The 25,287-nt window shown below is 40.3% G+C and overlaps 1 protein-coding gene across 4 annotated transcripts; it reads right to left on the reverse strand.

Moving 5' to 3' along the window:
* Positions 1 to 2,229: 2,229 nt before the first annotated feature.
* F11 (coagulation factor XI) lies at positions 2,230 to 25,042 on the reverse strand. 4 transcript variants are annotated; one of them, XM_025279739.3, is made up of 16 exons: positions 24,733 to 25,011; positions 21,844 to 22,399; positions 20,937 to 20,992; positions 18,257 to 18,419; positions 16,871 to 16,977; positions 15,883 to 15,973; positions 14,328 to 14,437; positions 13,461 to 13,620; positions 11,066 to 11,175; positions 10,810 to 10,972; positions 10,614 to 10,720; positions 7,127 to 7,295; positions 5,890 to 6,065; positions 4,978 to 5,073; positions 4,284 to 4,423; positions 2,230 to 3,717 (listed from the first exon to the last, which is right to left on the reverse strand). In XM_025279739.3, exons 3-16 carry the CDS (start codon positions 20,989 to 20,991, stop codon positions 3,556 to 3,558), a joined length of 1,809 nt encoding a protein of 602 aa, XP_025135524.3. In that variant the 5' UTR covers position 20,992; positions 21,844 to 22,399; positions 24,733 to 25,011; the 3' UTR covers positions 2,230 to 3,555. The 4 variants fall into 4 exon arrangements, with proteins under 4 accessions (XP_025135524.3, XP_025135515.3, XP_006060352.4 ...); XM_025279730.3 differs by having other exon boundaries at positions 15,814 to 15,973; positions 18,311 to 18,419; positions 24,733 to 25,009; XM_006060290.4 differs by having other exon boundaries at positions 15,814 to 15,973; positions 24,733 to 25,003.
* Between the last annotated feature and the right edge of the window lie 245 nt (positions 25,043 to 25,287).

Genomic DNA, 25,287 nt, shown 5'->3' on the forward strand with positions numbered 1-25,287 from the left:
CCCAGGCCCAGGGTCACCCACTGCTGGGGGCTCCTGTAGTTGGTCACTAAGGGGAAGTGAAGTCCACAAAGCTGGGGGACTCTGGAGCACGTGGTTTAAAGGACAAGCTACTGTTTAGGAACTAGATATTTACAACCATTATATTTGAAAAGTCATGTGAATTTGAATTGAAGCAGTTGATTTGATTTAATGTTTCCAGATATATATCAACACACAGAATTTGTTTACATACATCATAAATTAAATGCATTCTGTCAGATCCTAGGGTTTAAAATGAGGCCAAAGGAGGTACCAAAGTGCCATCTAGAGGGAAAGTGGAGAATTGAGAGGAAAATACTTGCAAGGTATTTTGTCTTTTTTTTTTCCCCTGTAAAAGCATCAACATGATATTATGCTATAATGGGGATAATAATAATACCTTGTCTTGCATGGTGGTGATGAGGAGTACAGGGTATGACAAGAAGTAAAGCCCACAGCAGGCATTCCACAAGATGGACAGATTGTAATATTCTTAGTTGCATTCCTTTCTTCTCTTGTTGGGCTTCCCTGGTATCTCAGATGGTAGAGACTCTGCCTGCAAATGCAGGAGACCCTGGTTTGATCTCTGGGTTGGGAAGATCCCCTAGATGAAGGAATGGCAACCCACTCCAGTATTCTTGCCTGGAGAATTCCATGGACAGAGAAGCCCGGCAGGCTTCCATGGGGTCTCAAAGAGTCAGACACGACTGAGCGACTAACACTTTCACTTAGTCTTGTTAGCCAAAAATGATGCTCCTATTATTATTATTAACAACACTAATCGCTGACTGGTTGGCCGACTAAATTTTAAGCCTAGGATATCCACTTAACAACCTGTTAACTCTAGGATGTCTATTTTAACTCATTTGGATTGAATGAAATGATAGAAATGATATCCTTAAAGGATTGCTTAAATGGCTGCTCCAGAAGCTCCTAATTGAAGAATTCCCAGGTGGGGCAGTGGTCAGGACTCTGCTTTCACACCTGAGTGCCCTGGGGATCTAAGTGAAAGTGAAAGTGGCTCAGTCGTGTTCGACTGTTTGCGACCCCATGGACTATACATGGAATTCTCCAGGCCAGAATACTGGAGTGGGTAGCCTTTCCCTTCTCCAAGGAATCTTCCCAACGCAGGGATCGATCCTAGGTCTCCCACATTGCAGGTGGATTCTTTACCATCTGAGCCACAAGGGAAGCCCAAGAACACCAGAGTGGGTGGCCTATCCCTTCTCCAGCGGATCTTCCCGACCCAGGAATTGAACTGGGGTCTCCTGCATTGCAGGCGAATTCTTTACCAACTGAGCTATCTGGGAAGCCCCCCAGAGATCTAAGAAGGCCATAATTTAAAATTTAGAGACCAGGAAAGACCCACCCCTGGGGGCCTTGGAGGAAGCATGACCCTGCTGAACCTTGATTTCGGGTTTCCAGCCTTTAGAATTGTGAGAGAAAGAGTTTCTGTTGTTTTAAAGCGTTCAGTTTGTGGCAATGTGTTACCCAAGTCCTAGGAGACTAAATCTGTATCTGAAGATGAGGGATCATCAAGACCCAGATAAGCAGTGAAGCTGAGTGAGTGTTAAGTGTTGTGGTTATCAGCAACATTCCTTTTCATTCATTCCTGCCCCCCCACCCCAGGCATGATCGTGCGTGCACACACACAGAGGCACATTCCTAGTTGAAAAATTGCTTGGAAGAGTTAGTTTCAGTCTGTAGATGGCCTTGGGAAGGACAGAAGGGAAGAGAAGCTTGCCTGCTCTGATGGATGAACACTGCATACACACTCCTGGAAGGAAATGGGATGGATGTCGAGAAAGGCCCCCAGAAGCGCCTCCCTCCCCAGGGTACCAGGCAGCTTCAGGCCATCTGGGGGAGAGGCGGGCTGAGAGGGGAAACCTCTGTCACTGCACGGCACCTCCCTTCACGGCTGCTGGAGCCTAGGGCAGTAGTGAAGTCTCTACATGTGAACTTTGAAGACCTTAACCAGAATGTGGGAAAGTCTCTTGCACAAGGAAAGGGACAGTCCCGTTCTGCCCCAGTCTGAGGTAGGCCGTGGGGAAAGCCCGTAAGAGCAGAAGATGAGAGGATGAGGAGAACCCAGGGGGTGAAGGGAGGACCAGCTGGGACAAGCCTCTTCGTCAAAATGGAGCAAAGTTTCTCTGAGTCTTTAATGAGGCGGGACAGTAGCCAAGGTTTTAAAGCCATTCTGGTCTTTTTTGATTTCTTTTTTTTTTTTTTTTTTTTTTTTTTTGCTTTTGCTTTTACTGTGTCTTCCTCGGAAAATTCCTTTTTATCCCAATCTTTGAACCTGCTCCAAATTGTCTTTTCCCTTCCCTTCTCGTAGAACCCTATGCTGCCTCCTCATTTCCATTTAAAACTCTGTATTTTATACACGTGTAATTACTTTCCTTTTGTGGCTCTTGCTAACCAGACTGGAAGCTTCAAGAAGGTAGAGATATATTGACTGGCTCACCACCGCATTCCCCCCAGTTCAGTCTGTTCAATCAGTACTGTGCATATTAGATAGAATCTTGACACAAGTTGTTGGTATGGATTGAAAACGGGTGGAGATAGTGCAAAATTTATATTATTAGACCATATCTAAAACAATACCCATGTAAATATTTGCATCACAGGGAACATCCCAGTACTGAGAATACAGGTGGTGCCTTGAAAATGCTGAAGACACTGCTGTACCCATCCATGTGTTCCCAAATAATTTTCACCTGTACGATTGGTGTATGTTACATTGATTTCTGTTCAATACATTTATCGTCTATAAATGTAGATTTGTGAACCCACACTCACAGAGGCAGGTTGTCTTAGTCTTTAGCTTACCCCCTTCATCTTCACCAGCCCTCCTGTACCCAAAACTATGCCAAATGCATATGAAATCCATGTACAGAGGACCCACTTCCAGGTGGATAACTGCTTTTAATCCTTTCCTTTACAGAAATTGTGGAGTCCACATTCACACTCACTTATTCATAGCTTGTCTCTACCCAAACCCATTTAAAAATTAACAATAAGAATTCTTAATTATTCTGAAACCTGCCATCAAATTCAGTTAAGTTCTTTCTTCCCAAAAGAGTTCCCTGTACGCAGAGCACAGAATCTTGCGATTCGATGCTGACTGTCCCCGTTCCTATTTTCTCCGCTTCCCATGTTTCATTCACCACACCTTTTTACAGTGGTTTCTTTGAGCAGTTCTACCTGATCCTTTGGTGCCGCCACTTGATTCTTTTCTGGTCTATCTGGCTATGCTTTCATCTTTAAATATCTTAATCTTGATTGTATATCCTTGGTTTAGGAGAGGTATAGCCAACAAAACAGAGCCTGGATACTGAAGTCAGACTCGGATCATCACGGAACCCTGGGAGCTTAGGGAGCATGACAATACCCAACCCCTCCAGTCTGTTACAGGCTCAGAATTGTAGCCTGTGGAGGAAAATGAAGGTGCAGTGTCTTCTTCAGTGAAATCCAAACCTTTTTCAGGGAATGATCTGATTTACCCTTCAGGAAGTCCAGTGGTCTCTGAGGACCCTTTCAAGGGCCTTGCGTTTTCTCCAGGATCCAGTCCACGTACTCGACCACGTTGGTGTAAACACCTGGCCGCTCCCTTTGGCCGCAGCCTTCACCCCAACTCGTGATGCCTACCAGGTGCCACACCTCGTTGTGTTTACAGGACAGGGGCCCCCCCGAATCCCCCTGTGACAAACAGAGAAAAGAAAAGGGCACGCAGATCAGTTCAGACTTCGCATCTTAAATACCGTGCCCCAGGAGTGATTTCACCTGAAATTCTGTCTTGGCCCTTTAATAAACTTCAAAGATGCAGATTACCTATCCCGCACACCAGTCTATCCACGTCAGATTTTAGGGTAAGGGAAAAACAAACCCACTGTGTTCTCTGCTCATTGGCAGAAGACTGTTTTTCAAAAAATGCACCAGAGGACTTCCCTGGTGGCCCAGTGATTAAGAATCCACCTGCCAATGCAGAGGTGGGGGTGGGGGCGGGTTCGATCCCTGGTCTGGGAACTAAGATCCCACATACTGTGAAGCAACTGAGCCCAAGTGTCACATTACTGATCCTGAGCACCGCAACTCAGAAGTAGTCCCCGGGCCCTGCAACTAGAGAAACCCCTGTGCAGCAGCAAAGACCCAGTGCAGCCAAATATAAATAAATTAGTAAAAAAATTTAACTTAAAAATTAAAAAAAGTTTAATGCACTAAACATTCTAATTCGAGTTTATCCAATTGGCTGAAGACAGGGTTACCTTACAGGCGTCCTTCCCGCCTTCTCTGTAGCCTGCACAGACCATCTTACTGGTTATTCTGTGCTCTCTGTAACCTGCCTGGCATTCTTCATTTGTCATCAAGGGTACCTTGGCTTTCTGGAGAGTATTCTGTATTTTGTCTAAAACAAAATTTTGATTTATAAATGGAATAACCACATACATATAATATAAATTTAAATATAAGTACATATATTTAAAATAAAAACTGCACCTATTTAAAAATCTAGAAGAAAAAAAATCAGGTTTGGTTCACAGACCTTTTGTAATTACAGCGTGTAGAGAAGATGTTATTCTCACTATTGTACCATTTTGTTCATGTTAATTTAGCTCAAAATTAATTATGGCTCTAACTGGAATTACTTCCCAGAGAAGATAATTGGGTAACAGGCTAAGACATTTACTGAAAAGTGCTAGGTTTTGAATTAAACTTCATTAAAAGTAATGAGTCTTTAAAGAGATTGTCATATTTAAAATTCCCAATCAAATAGGCGAGGTATCATCTTCATTTGGGTGATTTTTGCCTTTCCATCCTTATGAATACACTTTCTGCAATTGAATAATGTTATTATTTTACTTTCATTTTAGCTGTGTGACTTGAGGTAGCAGAAAATGTTGTGATTAAACTGTGCTCTGTATCTTCCGCTGTAGCACACAAAGAAATATGGTATCTTACCTCTTAATTTTCTGTATCCCCATCCGGTCACCCAGCATTCAGTATACATCACATTTCTATCTCCTTTGGAAGGTAGGCATATGGGCCATTGAGAATCTAAATTTTAAAAATCACAGTTTAGTTATCAGAAACAGAATACATCACATTTCCCAGGAAAACTCTCTTCCTTCACCTTCTATGATTAGGGTGTGTTCTCAGTTTATTATATTCGGGGTTTTTTTTTTTTTTTTCTCTTTGTCATACATTTTCATTCCTCATGTTCATTGTTATCTATCACACATCAAGGAGGAGGGAACAAGAGACAGCCTCCTCCACTAACTGTCACTCTCAGGAGGTCTGTGATGCTATAGAAACTGCTTCCTCATTCTGACTTGCCATCGTTTCTTCCTTAAAAAGGAGATATAAGCCATCTTTAACATTCCAATATATTATGAAGTCATGTCATTCTGTGAATCTGAAGAAAACTTGCCATTTTAACCGCTCCGCACAAAAAAATAGATTGAATCATCAGGACAGCATGTCAGTCTTTTATATGAAAATATATATATATATATATATATATATATATTTTAATATGAACCATTTTTAAAGCCTTTATTGAGTTTGTTACAATATTGCTTCTGTTGTTTATGCTCTGATTTCTTTTGCCTGTGGGATGTGGCATGTGGGATCTTAACTCCCAGACCAGGGATCAAACCTGCACCCCCTGTATTGAAAGGCAAAATCTCAACCACTGGACCACCAGGAAAGATCCCAGCACTCAGTCTTAATGGACTGAAAGGGGAGCTTTGCAGCCCTTCTGTCTTTTTAAAGACAGTAATACATGGAGGGGTTGCCAGGGTCAGGCCATGAACCTGGGTGTGTGAAGCCCAGCATCACTGTAGACAACTTTCTGTTTAAAATTTTCCATACCTGTGTAATTCATTGCCGTTTCTAGTTTCAACAAGGCAATGTCATATCCACTTTCTGCCTTTTCATATTGATCATGAATTATTATTTCTTGAACCCCAAAGAAAGATGTATCCTCTTTTATTTCTGATTGATTCAAAATGCTGCTATAGACACGCAACACTTTAGGTGACTCGACCCTAAGGAGTAAGCAAGAGAGGAAAAGAGAATTCCGTTAGCAAGTAATTCCCAACCTTTTGAGATACAGTGCTATTTAACTAACTATTCCTAGCCAGTGGGGGGCTTTTAGGTGGAAAGAAGTGATTTTCTGCTAAGATTTTTCAGTCACATAGTCCTCTTTTATGGAAGGTCCTGGGCTATCATTTACCTTATATTAAACACAAAAACATCAATGAATACTTTTTCCACCCTTCAACACACACACACACATTTCTGGGTTTTACTTTCAGTGCTGCCGTTGATTGGCTGTGACCCTGAGAAATTCACTCATACTTTCTGGCACCCCACTGTCCCATATGTTAAAGCTAAAAGAGACTACTGACCTCAAATCTTTGAGTTATGAGTAAGCTGCATAATGATAAAAATAAACCGACAAAACCACAAATCTGAGTCTAAAAACAACCCAGAAGATACTGCATTGCAAAGAGGAAATCTGGTCAACTAAAATTCCCTGGGATACACACAGTCTGTATGCTCTCGATGGAGCTTTCATATCTGGCCGGTAATGAAAATGACTGAAGTAGAAAATCCAATATGATGATGTATAATAAACCCTTCTTTCTGTGTCTGGAAATAGAGTGAGGGGTGGGGAGAGAGGAAGGGAGAGAGAGAGAGGAGGAGGAGGAGGAGACAGAGTTAGAGGGGAGAGGGAGAATAAGTGGGAAATTACATTCAGGAAGTGGGAAATTGTCTTTGAGTTTAGTCCTAAACCCAAAGCCCAGGACAGTGCACAGAAGGTGATATACTCAACAGGAGGTAACCAGAAGTCCCCTGGGGATGTGTATACATTTAGCCAGAAAAGTGGAATATTATGGAGTCAAACAGCCATGTTCCCGCACCTCTTCTGATGCTGGTATAGAATATGAACAGCTCTTCCTGTTTGCTTTTTTCCTCACTAAAGGCAGAAAATTAATTTAGCAAATAGGAAAACTGACATCTTTGAAATAAAATCCTAGAGTAGATTTAATATTAACATATGCCTGAGCATGGTGAACGAGTAGAACCAGCAATGGTACTGAACTCGTTGAAACAGTGAGCAGCTGTTAATATCCACTGGTTTCCGATGATGGCGCCTCCACACAGGTGTCTCTGGGTGGGTGATGTCACGTGCAGAGTTATCTGCCACGGCCACTCTCCGTGAACAGACCGGGTTCCTCCTACAATTCTGGTCTTGATTTTGGTTGTACACACTACGACAGAAAGATTGCAGTGAGTAGCTTCCTAAATCTTCATTTTCCATCAGTAGTTACGTTCCTTCAGGCACACAGGGAAGAACACCCTGCCCTGGGTTCAATAATGTACCGTGACCTTCACTTGAAGATACTTTAGACTCAAGTTGGTAAAGCACAATATGAACATAAAACCTGAATGAGTGGGTCACCTTGTAATTGCACGTTCCCAAATAATGCCCCAAATAATAGAGAAGGACAGGGCAGCCTGGCATGCTATAGTCCCTGGGGTCGCAAATAGTCGGACACGACCGAGCGACTGAACAACAACAACAAAATAATGTTTCATCTGGGACTTCAAGGCTTACCCTCCCTCAGATGACAACCCCAGCGGTTCTTTTAAAGCAATGGTTGTCAAGTGTGGCCCCCAGACCGACCTCCCAGGCATGACCTGGAAATTTGTGAGAGATGATCATTCATGGGCCCCACCTTAGATGTCGTGAATCAGAAACTCTGACAGTGGACCCTGACCACCTAAGTTTTGATCAGCCTCACTGAAGTTTGAGAACTCTGGTTAGAGGTGAGCACCTCGCACTCTGTTTGCAGCCTTTGTCCAGTTCCTCCCACTGCCCTCCCACCCCAGCTGCCCTTTGGCCCATTTGGTCACTCCAGCTCTACCCACACCCCAAACCGGCTTCTCTTCTGTTTGTGAACTGCTTCTGCCCTTTGGTCTTGTTGACAGATTGGGGTTTTATGCTCGACCCTTGATATTTCCGAGGACTTTGATTCAAACTCACCCCTCAGTTCTTTCTTGACTTGGAAAATTAATATGTCAGCAATAACTAAAATATATTAAGAACACGTAAATAAAGACCTTGTTAAGATGAGTTATAGATCTCGCTGTTTGTTTCTCAGTTCAAACAAAGTGCTGAAAATACCCATGCTTGGCCTTGCATTTTGAACTAATACATGTTTCTTTGGATGGCAATTGCTCTGTGTCTCCAGAAAGTTAAGTTATAGTATAAACCAATGACAGTGAAAGATATAAACATCTCAGTCAGATGTTCCCTTGCATATTAGCACATTTTTAACCTAATGCAGTAAAACCTAATCAACTCATTTCACTTATATCAGAAGGTGCATTAAAGACATAAGATTTTATTTTCCTTTATCTTATAGTTTCTGTTTAGCTGTCAGTCTACACCTGATATAATCTGCAACCTTTAGAGACCAGAGTCCATAGATTCATTAGAAAGGAACATAAGGAGGAACATTAGAAACATAAGAAGCATTAGAAAGGAAGGAGGGTAGAGAATAGATTCTGCAATTTAAGGTGTAAGTGGTGGCTCCCCTTTTTAAAATGATGTCACCATTGCTGACGATAAAATCGGCTGCATCCTTTCTATTGCTTGGTAGCACCAGCACAACAGAAAGATCGTAAATACTCCTTTTTGTCTTAGGTAAATTTATTGCAAGAAAAACAGAGAAGGTATGAGATACAACTCAACTGACTATCTTTGTAAAGAAGCTAGAACCATCCAGAGTCCCATCTGCTGCTGCTAAGTCACTTCAGTCGTGTCCGACTCTGTGCGACCCCATAGACAGCAGCCCACCAGGCTCCGCCGTCCCTGGGATTCTCCAGGCAAGAACACTGGAGTGGGTTGCCATTTCCTTCTCCAATGCAGGAAAGTGAAAAGTGAAAGTGAAGTCGCTCAGTCGTGTCTGACTCTTTGCGACCCCATGGACTGCAGCCTACCAGGCTCCTCCGTCCATGGGATTTTCCAGGCAAGAGTACTGGAGTGGGGTGCCATTGCCTTCTCCCAGAGTCCCATCAGAGCCCCTCTAAACTCTGCTGCTGCTGCTAAGTCGCTCCAGTCGTGTCCGACTCTGTGCGACCCCATAGACAGCAGCCCACCAGGCTCCGCCGTCCCTGGGATTCTCCAGGCAAGAACACTGGAGTGGGTTGCCATTTCCTTCTCCAATGCAGGAAAGTGAAAAGTGAAAGTGAAGTCTCTCAGTCGTGTCTGACTCTAGCAACCCCGTGGACTGCAGCCCACCAGGCTCCTCCATCCATGGGATTTTCTAGGCAAAAGTGGCAGAATTTCCCAGCTAGGAGGGTAATATTGGACACAATGTAACCTTGTGTGTTCTACAAAACAAGTTCTCAGAACCTCAGGATTTATTTCTTCACCTCTCAGTAGAGCCAGTATTTCTGACACAGAAGATTTTCATACTTTGAAATCTACTACAAAGCATAATTATCATTTCCATTTCACTCATTAAATCTCAGCTGCAACTTAATTTATATTGCATTGTAATATTGGGCAGTAAGCAATAAAAGTCTAGAAACATGCAGTGTATGTAAATCAATGAACACTAAAGTCGTTGTAGGTTATTACGATAATTTAGAGAGGAATGCGTGTAGGGAGAATGTTCCTATTCTTTCCCTTACTGTTGTTTGGCTACAAACCATCTTTTGTTACTAGGCTCAGAAATTGGCCACTGGAATGGAAGTACTGCTGATATGGTATTATCATTTTTATATTATTATAGGTCATGCTTAATATAGATAATCTTTTTATTTCCACTCTCTCATACTCATTGTTACAAGTTAATAAGGTTTTACTGTAACTTTTGCTAATATTCATAAATACTCCGAACACTTGCAAGAAATCTGAAGACCCTGGAGAAGGAGTTACTGAATATTTCTTGTATATATAACATAATTTTCCAAACATAAGATGAGTATTTATATTTCAATTAAAGATCAAGTAACAACCAATAGAAAGAAGATGACTAATTAAGATGCTGGTTGATATTTCTATTATAAAGGATAATAAGAAAGATCATTTGACCTTGATATCAACAAACAGACATAAAAATGTTGACTAAACCTGAGCCTCACCAGGAAATACTAGTTATATAAATGTATCAAATTATAAAATGTTTAAGCAAAAAATGTTAGCCGCTCAGTGGTGTCTGACTCTTAGCAAACCCATGGACTATAGCCCACCAGGCTCCCCCCTCCATGGGATTCTCCAGGTGAGAATACTGGGATGGGTTGCCATTCCCTTCTCCAGGGGATCTTCTTGACCCAGGGATTATAACATATATTTAATTAATGCCAGGCAATGCAGAGTTTAGTTAAAGCCCAATATTTACCTTTAAAACAGGTCAGCCTGATTGACAGCAGTGAAAATAACAGAAAATTGCAACTGCATTCATTGTTGTGCTAATTTTCTCCCCTCTGTGGCTATTACTGATTCTCTTAGTCATGACATACTCAGTATAAAATAACTCCTTCAGGCTATTACTTTTTTCAAGTGACGTTAAACTCACCATTATCCATTTTACATAACCTTAACGTGTATCCAGAGATGCTCCCTGTCCCATGAAGTATTTTAGTTGGAGATCCATTTGCAGAAAGTTTTAAGTAGCATTTACCCCTGCAGGTTGGAAGCAAAATGGTATAAACATAACTCATCTCTCAACAAGCTGGGACAGGAGCGTCTATGGGTCTTGATATATGTCTTACTTCCCTCCGTTGCATGATTCTTGAGATGGAGAATAGGTAAAGAACTGGCAGCGGATGCTGTTGGTACATGTTTTCTGGCAGGCTTCATGGCTGTCCGCGTCTATGATGTCCAGTTCTTCTCCCAAGAAATCAGTGTTGCGATAGAATGAAGAATGGCAGAACACTGCACAGCAGAAGCACATATGGAGATGTGAAAGGCAAAACCCTCCCGCCCATTTGTTGACCTTGACCAGAAGAAAGGGCTTGCACTGATTACCTGGGACACTGTGCTGGCAGTGTTGTAGACTAAAACCAGAAAAAGCTCTGTTCTTTCTAAAGCGTGCGCTTGGCAATCCACTTGAAGATGTTTTAAGGAGACACAGATTTCTAAGAGTGAAAAAGGGACGTCAAGAGGCACCATGTAAACCATATCAAAGAAGAAGACATTTTCATAGCGCATATAGAAATCAGTTCCTGTTGGTATTTAATAGGGAAGGAGTTCCCATTTTGAAAGTACACTGAGTCAGACTCTAGGTTGCATAGGTTGCAGACAAATTTTCCAAACTTCCTCCAAATCTTCTGAGCTTGCTCTGTTCAACATCACTGTTCCTAGCACCTTCCTTTTTCATTTCCTTTCTCTCAATTTTCCTAGACTATCTCAACCATCCAGGAATTTTCATGCTGCCTAGACATCTGCTGTAGGCTTAGACAGAGATAAATGCAGGCTCCACACCCAGGCGGCATTTCTCTGGGAGGAAGTAACCTTTCCTAACTAGTACAAAATCACAATCCAGGGCAGTGATGTCCAACAGTTTTTTGCAATGACGTAAACACTCTGCATCTATGCTAGTCACTACAACAGCCCCTGCTGCTGCTGCTAAGTCCCTTCAGGCATGTCCGACTCCGTGCGACCCCATAGACGGCAGCCCACCAGGCTCCCCCGTCCCTGGGAGTCTCCAGGCAAGAACACTGGAGTGGGTTGCCATTTCCTTCTGCTAGCCAGCCATATGATGAGTACTTGAAATGTGGCTAATACAGCTGAGGAAATGAAGATTTAGTTTTATTTAATATTCATTAATTCAAATTTAAGAGGCCAAGTCTTGGCTTGTAGCACCCATGTTCTTCTCTCACCCTGTAATGATGATCAAATACTTCCTCTTATAGGTATTGACTGGGAATTTTATAAATGGAATATGAAAGAAAGAGAACTGTGATTAAGACAGAATAACACCTTACAAAGACATCTTTCTAAGTTCTGAAATTTTTAGTGCCTTAAGGTTCAGTCTTTGCCCTCCTTCTCTCTGTTCAATTTTTTGATGATCTCATCAGTTTCAGCGGCATTAATTACCAGCTGGGGATACCTAATCACTGACTTAAATCTCTCTTTTTAGCTGCCAATTCGATATTTCTTTCTCATTGACTACCAGACACCTCTTCCCTCTTGAAATCAACTCTATAGGAAATCTTCCCTCATCTCTTCATTGGTGTTTCCAACCTTGCAACTTTCTTGAGCCAAAAAATTTTGCAGCTATCACTGACTTTTTCCTTCATGCTGGTATTCAATCCATCAGCAAATCATACTGGCTCTACGTTAACAATATATCCCAATCTCATCACTTCTGTTTTACTTCCACTCTGGCCCAAGTAGTACAGGGTTTTTAATCTATGGAGCGTACTTATCGCATCCGCATGTTTAGGACCATATTGAGAAAATGAAAGTAACATATTCTCATGTGACACAGCTAGTATTGATACTTCTGTAGTTATATCCTCCCCAATAAAAAAACCAGTCTTGCTTGATGGACAGGAGCTCAAGGGCTTATTTTGGCTGAATTCCTCTGGGGGACACTCCCCCCAGGAATGAACAGCCGTGTCAAGCAAATGCCAAGGACTCTTAAGAATTCAGATTCAGATAATACCTACAATCTAGATTTTTAAGCAAACAGTCTTAAGATGATTTCTCCTTTTTTTTAGTGAATTTTGTTAATGGGGGCAACAAACATCCTTTTGATGATCATAGCAATTTCCCGTGCTTTTATTACAGTTTCCTGTGTTAATATGCATCAGTAGGGAAATGGCCTAAATTCTCAAAGCGTCCTCCACCATTATCCCCAGTTCTTTTGATGAAGGCCACTGTTTCTCCCCCTCTCCACTTTGAATTTGACAGGTCACTGCTATTTCCAGCTCTTTGTACTCCTGGATCAATGATCTTAAACCAGGCATTGGGCTATGATACCTCTCAGTGACTATCATTATTTTCTTCCTTCTATTCAGAACTAGCAACTCTCTCGTTGTCAATTGTTCAGTCACTAAGTTGTGTCTGACTCTTTGGGACCCCATGGACTGCAGCACACCAGGCTTCCCTGTCCTTCACTATCTCCCGGAATTTGTTCAAATTCATGCCCATTGAGTCGCTGATAGTATCTAATCATCTCATCCTCTGTTGCTCTCCTTTTGCTGAAGGCAAAGACCTCCCTAACCTAAAGAAAAGCAAAAGTCCTGCGGTCAGTAAGTGGGAAATGGAAAGAGAGGAGCTAGGATTCTTCCTTGCAGTTTTTATCTATTCCAGAGAGACATTTAGATAAAATTTGTAGTTGCTCAGAATTTTCAAGGGTGGGTTTTGATCAACTGTTTTAAAAGATAACACATGACCCTTAATTTTAACTCCTTACCTTTCAGATGCTGTTGGCCATTCTTCAGACAAGAAGGTAAAAAACAGACAACTGGGATGGTGAGTACAGACGCTGCGACAGACAAAGGGATCTGGGGCCACGACAGTGTCGATGGTGATGTCCACAAACGCCGTTCTGGGGAAAACGTCCCTGATACAAGCTGCACAGCAGAAGACATCATATTCAGAAGCTCAGTTCATTGGTAGCGTCAGTAAAAGTAAAACCCCACTCACGGTATTCGTAAATTCCATATAAAAAATTTGTTGGGCGATGAGGGAGGGATGAACAGGCAGAGCACAGAGAAATTTTAAGGCAGTGAAAATATTCTGAATGGTACTCTGATGATGGAAACATGCCTCTATATATTTGTTCAGACCCATACAATGTATGACTCCAAGAGTGACTCGTCATGTAAACTGTGAACTTCGGGTGATTATGATGTGATTATGATGTTGGCTCATCAGTTGTAACAAATGTACCATCTGGTGAGGGATGCTGGTAACAGGGGAGGCTGACTACATGTCTGGGCAGGAGGTAAAGGGAAATCTTTATCCTTTGCTCTCAATTTTGCTGCAAACCTAAAACGGCTCTAAATAAACAAGGTCTTACTAGTAACTTTAAAAGATTTGTTTATCCCAAGATCTTTTACACTTTTAAAATTAGGATAACTGAAGTGATTGCTGTAAGCTTTAAATTCCAATATAAATTGTAGTCATATAGACCATTATGAATTTTTTCTCATGAGGAAAATAAAAGGTCAATGGGTCCATTTGATCAGTGAGCACAAATTCATATCCTAAGTGAGGCCCATTGTACATATCATTAGCACTGAATGGCTAAACTACCTCATTAAGAAAATAAAGTTACCCAGGTTAGAAAGGCCACAGGACTTCAAAGAAAATCCAGATACCACTTCGTGGAGCTTCGTTATGCTGGTTGGTGTCCCTGTTTGGGTGTTCTTCAACAGACAAGTGTTACTGAATAAAGACCAAAATGGAAAATTATTTTATCCCTCCAAACGCAAGTAAGGAAAAATATAAGATGATAAAAAATTCACATTTAGAGATGGCCTGGGCATGGAAGCTAAAATTGCTCTGAAAACTTTGATCTGAGAGACTAGACAGCTGCTCTTGAGTCCCATCTCTGCTGGGAGTTGGTGATTCTGTGAACTTTGTCAGTTTTATTTTTTCATCAGTAAAATGACAGCTTTAGATGGGTAGTAACATGAAGAGTGGAGATGCAGAAATTAAAGACTTCTCAAGCTCGTCTCAATTTTACCATTTTAACTTTTCAAATAATACCTAGCAACTCCTGATGTCCTGGCTTGCTGTTCACTTTGCACTGAATCTTACACATAAAATAGGTAGAAAGGTAGGTTTGAGCTGAGCTAAAGATAAACCACAAAACCTTAATTATTGATTTGAGAACTTCATCTTGTGTTATCATTCATTGCTTTTCTTCAAGTAAATCTTTGACACTTTATTTCCGCTCATCTCCTTTTTGTGAATGTGTAGATCAGAATGTTAAAATCCAAATACTAGTCATTTTGAGTTCTTCTTTCATCGTTGGATTTCAGATAAGTGTAGTACGTGTGTGTGCTAAGTTGCTTCGGTTATGTCTGACTCTCTGTGAACCCGTGGACTGTAGCCTTCCAGGCTCCTCTGTCCATGGAATCTCCCAGGAAAGAATACTGGAAAGGTTTGCCCCTTCCTTCTCCAGGGTCTCTTCCCAACCCAGGGACTGAACTCACACCTCCCATGGCTTCCTGCATTGCAGGCAGATTCTTTACCCCTGAATCACCAGGGAAGCTCCAGATAATTGTAGCTCCCTATACAAATCCAAAATATCTCAAATATTTCTAAATTTAAAAGTTAATGATATTTTCCCTAAACATATTTAAGAGAAAAGAAGTTAATAAATTGCAAATCAGATCCTTTTATATTTTTACAGAATATATAGTTCAGTCCCTGGGTCAGGAAGATCCCCTGGAGAAGGAAATGGCAACCCACTCCAGTATTCTTGCCTGGGAAATCCCATGGACAGAGGAGCCTCGCGGGCTATCGTCCATGGGGTCACAAAAGAGTTGGACATAACTTAAGAGCCTAAACAGCAACAACAATAAATTAGCTAGGAGGTGGATTTAATATTTTTGCTAAGTGTCACTGAAAGACAGATTCTGTATTATAAAAGGAAGTGCATCCAAGTTGGACTTTAAATACATTTTTCACCAAAAAATCTATAGTATTAGTATTTTTAGAATAGTCTTGCATGGGTTAAAAATAAAATTTGACATCAAGTTGATAGGGAAAAAAAGAATTTCGTTTTGTTTTCCATCAGCCCACAGCTCCCTCACCGATCCTTTAGGCTTGGAAAGTGCCTTGTGGCGAATGTAAAAAAATGGCAGTGTGTGTCATCTGTACACCTCTGTTGGCATTCCTGAGCACTCTGGGCAAGGGAGCTGTTATAGTTCATCCCCTTCATGTTTAGGTCCACATACACGTCTTTGCTGCAAGCTGGAAATGAAATCAGAATACATGGTTATTTTCCAGTCTCTGGGGTCAAGTCTGACAATTCAATCTCAGCCACTGTTCCTCCAGACTTACTCTTTCACTGACTTTTTCTCAGAAATCCTCTAGTTCTGTTTTAATCTGCTTAATTCCTACTCTTCCATGGAAACAGTAAGAGGATGCCAGTGTCCTTCTTACACTGCAGCAACATGAGACTTGTACATTTCTGCTTCAGTTTTATGAACTGGCCTCTCTTGTCTCCTTCACTCCACTAATGGACTGATTCACTAATTAACCTATACTAGTATCTATTTCACTATTAAGGCAAGTGTCATCTCAACCTTTATAGCTGCTTTCCTTGATTTGAATTAATATATTTAATAAGGACTTTCATATAAAACTTTAAGCTGGAAAGGAGGTGGGGGAAAAATGAATGATGAACTGATGTAGTTGGATGTGTCCGATGAGATAAATATTAATGAACTGTAATAGGGTGGGGCTTCCCAGGTGGCATTAGTGGTAAAGAATCTACCTGCCAGTGCAGGAGACACAAGAGACAGGAGTTCTATCCCTGGGTGGGAAAAATCCTGTGGAGTAGGAAATGGCATCCTACTCCAATATTCTTGCCTGGAAAATTCCATGGACAGAGGAGCGTGAGGGCTATGTCCATGGGGCCACAAAATGTCAGACGCAACTGAGTGGTTAAGCATAAGCACAACATATGGAGTGGTGGGGGAAGACACGCGTGTGTGCTAGTTTTTACTCTATGTGACGAGTACTTCACTGAGAGGGTTTGTTTCCATATCGCAGGATTTTATTTTATAGCCAGAAAACCATAGCTGGTGTAACTACGTGTATACATCACAGTAACTAATGAATATCAATTCTAGCAAGACATCTTACCACTTATTTGGTGCAAGCATTGCTTGGAAGAGTATCCAGAAATTGCTCCTGTCATATTCACCATTGGCAGTGTTTCTGTAACACTGTCTTTCAGGATGCACGTATACCTGATTTTTTTTAAAAGAAATACCATTACTGGGTAAAAATGTATATTTTAAAATAATGGATCTTAAAAGTCAGCCCACAGAGAGTCAAAGAGAAGGAAACAAGTTCCTCTATCTCATGCCAAAACAAATATTTTCTTAAGAGACTGTGAATTTGGTTTTCACTCCAACATCCTGGCATTGAAAAGAGGACATAAAATTTTCCTTCCAAACACGAAATAGGAGTGGGTGAACTGTGGACTTTTGGTTAAATGCAGCTCTCTGCCTGTTTTAGTATATAGTTCATGAGCTGAGAATGGTTTCTACAGTTTTCAATGATTATATTTTGTATCATTATATAAGTATTTATATAATATCTTTGATTTTGCTATTGGATCCACAAAGCCTAAGATATTTACTTTCTGCCTATTAAGAAAAACTTTGCCAACCTCAGTGGTAAATTCTAGAATACTAAATTTTTTAAGTTCAGGGAACTATGTAAATACTCTGAATGCAGCAATAGTGCATAAAGATGTTGATAATGTCATTCTGCAGTAAAGCTTTATTATTAAATGTTAAACTCAATATGAAAACAAAAATGGTAAGTGGAATGTCCCAAGATTTTTAAGAATATGACTATAGAGACAAAACTACCAAATGTAATTTGTGAACCTTGATAAGATTCTGGTTAATTGCTGTAAATTACATTGGAAGGACAATTGAGATGATATAAAGGGATTCTTGTTAATTTTTAATGTCTTTTGTGTACGATAATATATGCTGAAATATTTAAGGGTGAAATATTATGATGGCTTCAAATTATTTCACATGGTTAGACATCTACACATACATAATAGAGAAGACAAAAATGGCAAAAAGTCTTGGGATGATATGAAATCATTATACTGTTCTTTCAAATTAGCTTTATAAACAATGAAACTTTTTTCTAATAACATCATTGAGGGAAATGTACTAATTTGAATAATATAAAATATCAATAATCAATTGAAAGGCAAAGAACAAAATGATGAACTGACTTTAAAGTAGGAAAAAATCAGACAGAGAGTATCATTAATATTGAGACCACCAGAGAAGTTGGAAAGTCCACACTGAGGGGCACGTCTGTTCCTCCTGAACTGCCTAAATGCTGCTTTCTTCTGTAAATATTTAATATTTCAGTTGAAGGAAGATACATTTTCCAATGTTAACATTAAGTTTTATAAAATGGTAGATGACAGTTCATTGCTGGTAACTGTCTGTCATATACAATCTATTTCCTCTACATAGAAAAGCAAACATTTACCACTTGGTAGGATCTTCTGATGATGATTCAGTCATAAAAGTGAAGAGCAAGCACCTTGGATGGTGGGTGCAGATGATTTGGCAGTGCTTGGCATTTGGCGTGAAAGCCACAGTGATGTCTCCTCCTTTAAAGTAGGCATCTTGGAACAGCGTGGTCACACACTCTAGGTTGTAATACATGACGCATGTGATTTGGGATTTTATGGGGCACATGTCCAATCAGGTAATAATCTCACAAAAGCAAGTGAAATAGGTCTACTTAACGGGAAATATGCCAGAACTTAGAAACCAGGGCCATCAACACTTTTAGTTTATTGGATGAGCAGCCATAGATAGAAAAGAAAATTATAAAATGGCATGTGTGTCTCAATAGAATGGCGCTTCTGAGTGATTGTCTGGAAATGTGGATGCTTTGCGAGTAATTGATTTGTTTCTCAGATCTTTTCTGGCAAAAACACCTTCTAGGACCCCATCCAGGTCTAGAATGGTCTCTGCTTTTCCTTTCCCCATCGCTTCTCTATGTCTAAACATCATGCTTGTGTGAAACAAAGGCTCCGTGTAGCCTTTGGGTAGCCACCCAACTTTGGGTACCTACTGCTTTGGGTAGCGTTTGATGGCCCTTGATGGGCTAAGGTATCATATCACTTCAGTCTTTTAAATGGACCAGTTCAATTGACCTACAACACTATGGTAGTTCCTGTTGCACAACATAGTGACTAGATATTTCTGTACATTTCAGTTCATCATTATGACAAATCTAGTTACCATCGGTCACCATACAAAGATAGTACATAATTATTGACTATATTCCCCACACTGTACAGTCTATTACTATGAATCATTTATTTTGCAGCTGGAAGTCTGGGTCTCTTAATCACCCTCACCTATTTCTCTCTTCACCTTACCACCTCCTCTCTGGCAATCACCTGTTGGTTCTGTGTTTCTATGATTCTATTTCTGTTTCATTATGTTTGTTCATTTGTTTTGTTTTTAGGAATTAACATAGCATTGTACATCAATTATATTTTAAAAATAAACATTTTTTTAAAAGAGATCAGATTTGTGTATACCAGAGACAGTCACTGGAGGAAAAGGGTATTGGATATGGATAGTCAAAAGGGGGATTTCCTGGCAGTCCAGTGGTTAAGACTTTGTGCTCCAAATGCAGAGGGCATGGGTTCGATTCCTGGCTGGGGAGCTAAAACCCTGCATGCCACATGGCATGGCCAAAAAAAAAAAAAAAAAAGTCAAAAGGTACAAACTTCAAGTTATAAGATAAATAAGTACCAGAAATGTAATGTGCAACATGATAAATGTAATTAACACTGCTGTACGTTATATATATATATCAGAGAAGGCAATGGCACCCCACTCCAGTACTCTTGCCTGGAGAATCCCATGGACAGAGGAGCCTGGTGAGCTGCAGTCCATGGGGTCGCGAAGAGTCGGACATGACTGAGAGACTTCACTTTCACTTTTCACTTTCCTGCATTGGAGAAGGAAATGGCAACCCACTCCAGTGTTCTTGCCTGGAGAATCCCAGGGACGGGGGAGCCTGGTGGGCTGCCGTCTATGGGGTCACACAGAGTCGGACACGACTGAAGTAACTTAGCAGTAGCAATATGTTATATGTGAAAGTTAGGAGAGTAAATCCTACAAGATAGCATCATAAGGAACACATTTTTTTTCTGTTTCTTTAATGTATCTATATGAGATGATGGCCATATTGTGGCCATCATTTCATGATGTATGTAAGTAAAATCATTGTGGTATAGACCTTAAACATATACAGTGTGGTACATCAATTATATTTTAATAAAACAAAGCCAAACAAATAAATAGGTCATTTTAGTAACAAAAACTTTAGACTCTTAGAAAAATTATGGAAGCCCCTTCCACTGAAACCATAAATAAATTAAAAATACAAACAAAACTAAATTACATAAAATTGAAATTTTCTTCTATTTCTAGAAAGAAACATCTAATATTCCAGATTGTGGATTTTTAGGTCATTACTATTTTAATCACTGAATAAATGTATTGGGTTTTTTAATCTTGGTATATTTTCCTTGACAAATACTAAGATACAACCCTTGGTCTTCTTAAATATATAAATATATATAACAAAAATTAAAATATTTGGGCAGAACAAAATATAACTCAAACTTATTGTAGCAACAAAAAAATAAGTAAAACTAAAAATCAGTAATTTTATCTCAGTAATAACCAACATGCCAGTAAGTATGTGGAAAAGTATATAGGTAAAAAAACAGTAGAAATTATCACTAGAGGCTTAGAGGATTATGTAGTCCATGGACTTAAATGGGGAGAAATTTCAACTTTATTTTCACTAACTTCTAACTAAAATATGGCTTATCTTTCTATGACTAATGTAAGAGCAAAATGCATTAGTGTCCACAGGACCTGTGCCTTTGTCATAATAAAAATAGCAGATTTGAAAACACTACAGTTTCAGATATCTCAAAATATCATTATCACTCATTACTAGTTTGATGGTAATTACCATGCAGGTTTAGACCCACCACTAGACCTTCTTAAATAAAATATCAATAAGACAATGTGTGATTTTCCCTTTTGGGTTTATGCCCTCCTGTTTTCTAATCCATAAGTCAGGGAACCAAGCTATTTCCAGTCCACACTAAAGATAAAACTCTACTTACCACCAGCAACAGAGGCAAATAAAGCGAAATGTACCATTTGATGTAATAAAGTCATCCTACAAAAAATGAAAAATGTGCATATGTTTAGAACATAAGACATGAATTTATAATTAATTTACTGATGTCAGAGTTTACAAGAAATATGGAGGGAGAGGAATAAATAATTCAATGTAGTCGCAGAGCTCCTTATCATAATGCTGGATTTTATCTTCCTCCCAATCCTAGAATATTCCTCAACATGGTTGTTTGTGCAGTGGTCAACATGTTCACGGTTGGGAGGAACCAAGGACTTAGAAGGGTCGTCCCCTTACCTTCCTTCCCTCCCTCTCTTTTGCCTCCAGCTCACTATTAATCAGACATTTCTCATGATCATCTGACCCTCTCTCCATCTCCATTTTTCCATATTTATCTTCTCTTCCAATTCATTTCCTTTCTTTCCATTGTTGAAGTTTCTTTTCTAAATCTATCAAAGAAGCTATAACTGATCTTCTGCTTCTAAAATTTTCTATTTTTAAAATGAGGTTGCAAATACATTCCTAGATTGTCTTGGTCTTCTACACACATACTTATCTCCACAAAGCCCTGAATTGACATCTCTATGGAAAACTTGAGACAGTTTTCCTGTCTCAAGGGAAATCTATGAGACAGATCGTCTTCTGATGTGTTCATATTACTCTTGAATATCTTTTCAATTCCTAAAATACTTGCTACTGAGTACAAACTATTACTCTTCTTCCATTCTGCAATCTCCTCCTACATTGCTTATGGATATTAACTAAAAATGCCCAAAATATTAAATCAGACACATTTCATCTCTATTGTAAAAATTTTTTAACTCCATAGAAAAAGGCACTTCAAGGAATAATTGTTTGAGGGACATCTTAAATAATAATTTTTGAAATCATACCTGAAACACCTTGTTTGTTGCAATTCTTAATAAGAATGTTTTTTGTCTTCCAAAATGGCCATCCTCTTCTAAATGAGTTTTTGCAGGTACTGTTCACTTAACTTTAATATTTACTTTTACTGATTCCCAGTGTGATGTAACATCGTTTCCTTGTGCAGAATGCCTGTGAAAGTACTTAAAATCTTTGCATATCAAACATGTACTCTGGTAGAGGTGCTTGCTTTTTCAATACACTGATTTTTTTTTCTCTCTTGTTTTACTGTGTATTCAAAGAAGTGACCAGAGAGAAGCTTAGAGAATTTAAATATGCCCTTGTGCCTTAACCCATTCCAGTATTCTTGCCTGGAATATCCCACGGACAGAGGAGCCTGGGAGACTACAGTCCATGCGGTCGCAAACTCTCAGACACGACTGAGCAACTTCACTTTCACTTCTTCACTTCTTAACCATTGGGCAAACTCAAAATGAGGATGCCCGCTGGCCAAAGCTGCACTTAACCACATTTTCAAATAGCAACTGTTAATCATTTATTCCAGGCTAACTGGAGTCTCACCATCTGAAAAGAAAACAAGGGAGGTCTGATGGACTAACTGATGTTTGGAACAGTAGAGAATTGAAACTCAGCTGTTCCAGGGTTGTGGAGCAGGTGGGGCCAATTGTAGATCCCTGCTCTTCTGCAAGCCCATTTCCCTTTACACAGTGTTACCTCCTCGGAGACCTGGAAAGAGAGGATTCGTTTTAATGAGCACTAGTAGCTCAGTGGTAAAGCATCCGGCTGCAATGCAGGAGACCCAGGAGGTGTGGGTTCAATCCCTGGGTTGGGAAGATCCCCTGGAGGAACAAATGCAACCCACTCCACTGTTCTTGCCTGGGGAATCCCATGGTCAGAGGAGCCTGGGGGGCTACAGTCCATGGGGTCTACAAAGAGTAGGACTCAATTGAGTGAGTAACACTTTCACTTTCAGGGAACTAGATCCCATGTGGCCAAAAATAAATAAATAAAAATAAAAGTACATTTCAGCTACACAAAAAGCATATGTCTATAATGCACTGTTCTTTATGCAGTTCAAACATAGAATAGTGAATTTATGCCAGGAAAGCTTTTTGTGGAAAATGGATACATGAAATTATGTAAGGTCCTTATTTCCCTGTACTGTTTACTTCATGAAACCCCATCTCTATCCTAAAGCCTTAGTACAAAGATTATAATGATAAGCCTCCAACTCTATTGAGAGAAACAGAAAGACTCTGACAAGCGATATACATCATTGGGAAACCAAATAATATTTTCCTAAATTTGGTCTTGCTAAATTAGTGAAATTTCTAAAGCCTTCGAAATAATATAAGGATTCCAAAATATTCTTGTCTATTCAAATGAAAATAGAATAAGTTTCTTACCTGTGTAGGAACTCTTCCATATTAAACAGAGCTTCTTTTCAAATTGACACCAAGTATTCTAAGAATTCTCTTCGACTAATGTTTTGCAGATTAGAATTCTAATGTTAAATACTTTTCTCTTAAAGCTTTCTCCCCCCATCCCCCTCAGTGAAGTAGCATGCTTTTGAAGCTTAATGAAAATAGGGAATTACTGGACAAAATCTCAGGAAAAATCCAGAACTTGGTCTATAGAGACCCAAGAATAAGTTAGAAGCTGGGACCCTTGGTGGCCTAAAATTCTCTCTCTGGGACAGGAAAAAACACACAGGTGCACTTTCTCAGTCACAGCCAACATCAGCTTTCTCTTGGAGCTCCTTTCTTATCAAGACTTGCTTTGAAGAAAAGCACAGACTCCTACGTCCTGAAACCTTCCTTGCTGTCCCTGAAATATCCCCTTTTCATTCTCTTTTAATACTGACCTTTCAACCCTGGCATTAGTAATATTTGTAATATTAGTAATTTACTAATTACTAATAATTAGATAATTATTTGTTCTGAGGGGCTGTTCTGTTCATAGTAGGATGTTTACCAACATCTATGGCTTCTACCCACTAGTACCCACATCATCCAGGTGTGGCAATCAAATGTCTCTAGATATTGCCAAAAGTCCCCTGGCCAGGAATGTGTCCAGTTGAGAACCACTGCTTTAGATGATAATGAAAATTGCGAATGACTGCTATACGTGCTCCTGTCATTTTTTATCTTCCTCATAATACAACATGACATGGGCCTAGGATATATCAGTTCAGTTCAGTTCAGTCACTCAGTCATGTCTGACCCTTTGCAACCCCGTGGACTGCAGCACGCCAGGCCTCCCTGTCCATCACCAACTCCTGGAGACCTCCCAAACCTATGTCCATTGTGTCGGTGATGCCATCCAACCATCTCATCCTGTATCGTCCCCTTCTCCTCCTGCCCTCAATCTTTCCCAGCATCAGGGTCTTTTCAATTGGTCAGCTGTCTGTATCAGGTGGCCAAAGTATTGGAGTTTCAGCTTCAACATCAGTCCTTCCAATGAACACCCAGGACTGATCTCCTTTAGGATGGACTGGTTGGATCTGCTTGCTGTCCAAGGGACTCTCAAGAGTCTTCTCCAACACTACAGTTCAAAAGCATCAATTCTTTGGTGCTCAGCTTTCTTTATAGTCCAACTCTCACATCCATACATGACTACTGGAAAAACCATAGCCTGGACCTTTGTTGGCAGAGTAATGTCTCTACTTTTTAATATGCTGTCTACGTTGCTCATAACTTTCACCTGGGATATGAATGTCAGTCCTAGTCCTGACTCTGTCCTTGCGGGTGACCTTGAACTAATCTCTTTACCTCTTTGAGCTGCCATTGCTTCATCTTGAGCCTAAAGACATACTCATTCATTAGACGTGAATGCCCATTCATAATCTACAAGATGTGAATGAAAGTGGCTCCCACTTTAATAAATTTTAAGTATACCTTAGATGTTTCCCACTCCTCGGTGAGTAATGAGACGGATGCGGGAGCCGCTGGCTCACCTCGTATCAGATGTGTACATGTGCTCGGCGTTCCGCAGCTGGCTATGCTGATGGCCCAGCCCTGGCTTTCAGGCTCGGTGCTGCCCCATGCCTCTCTGTCCATTCGCCCTCGTGAAAGTGAAGTCACGCCAGCCTCTGGCCCTCTTGGCCTCTTACACACATTTCAGTTTGTTGACGCTCTTACTGGGTGAAGTGCCCTTTCTGTTTCCCCTTGTACTGAACACATGATGGGTAATAAAGAGACCAGTCCAGCACCACTAGTTCCAGTTGGCAACTTTAAAATGATCAGCATATCCCAGAGGATCTTCACATTTAAAGCTCCCCTCTTTTGCCCAAAGGAGGTCATTCTCTGACCAGCAAGAACCCAAGGATAAAAAATAAAAATAAAAAAAGCCCAAGGATTACACTGCAAGCCCTTCAAGTCCTATTCAAACATCCTTTAGGACACTAGTAGCAAAGATAAAAGATTTTCACTGCAAACCACTTTTTTTCTTTT

The sequence above is a fragment of the Bubalus bubalis genome, chromosome 1 (assembly GCF_019923935.1).
Source record: "Bubalus bubalis isolate 160015118507 breed Murrah chromosome 1, NDDB_SH_1, whole genome shotgun sequence".
Taxonomy (NCBI): Eukaryota; Metazoa; Chordata; class Mammalia; order Artiodactyla; family Bovidae; genus Bubalus; species Bubalus bubalis.

What these genes read in the sequence shown, in the direction of transcription:
- F11 (XM_006060290.4), bottom strand. Translation starts at nt 20,991, where the DNA reads ATGACTTTATTACATCAAATGGTACATTTCGCTTTATTTGCCTCTGTT. An exon ending in CTGTGGCCTTTCTAACCTGG is followed by an intron (nt 13,621 to 14,327) that starts GTAACTTTATTT and finishes TCTGCTGTGCAG; the next exon opens with CTTGTATCAGGGACGTTTTC. An exon ending in CTGCCAGCACAGTGTCCCAG is followed by an intron (nt 10,973 to 11,065) that starts GTAATCAGTGCA and finishes TCTGCTGTGCAG; the next exon opens with TGTTCTGCCATTCTTCATTC.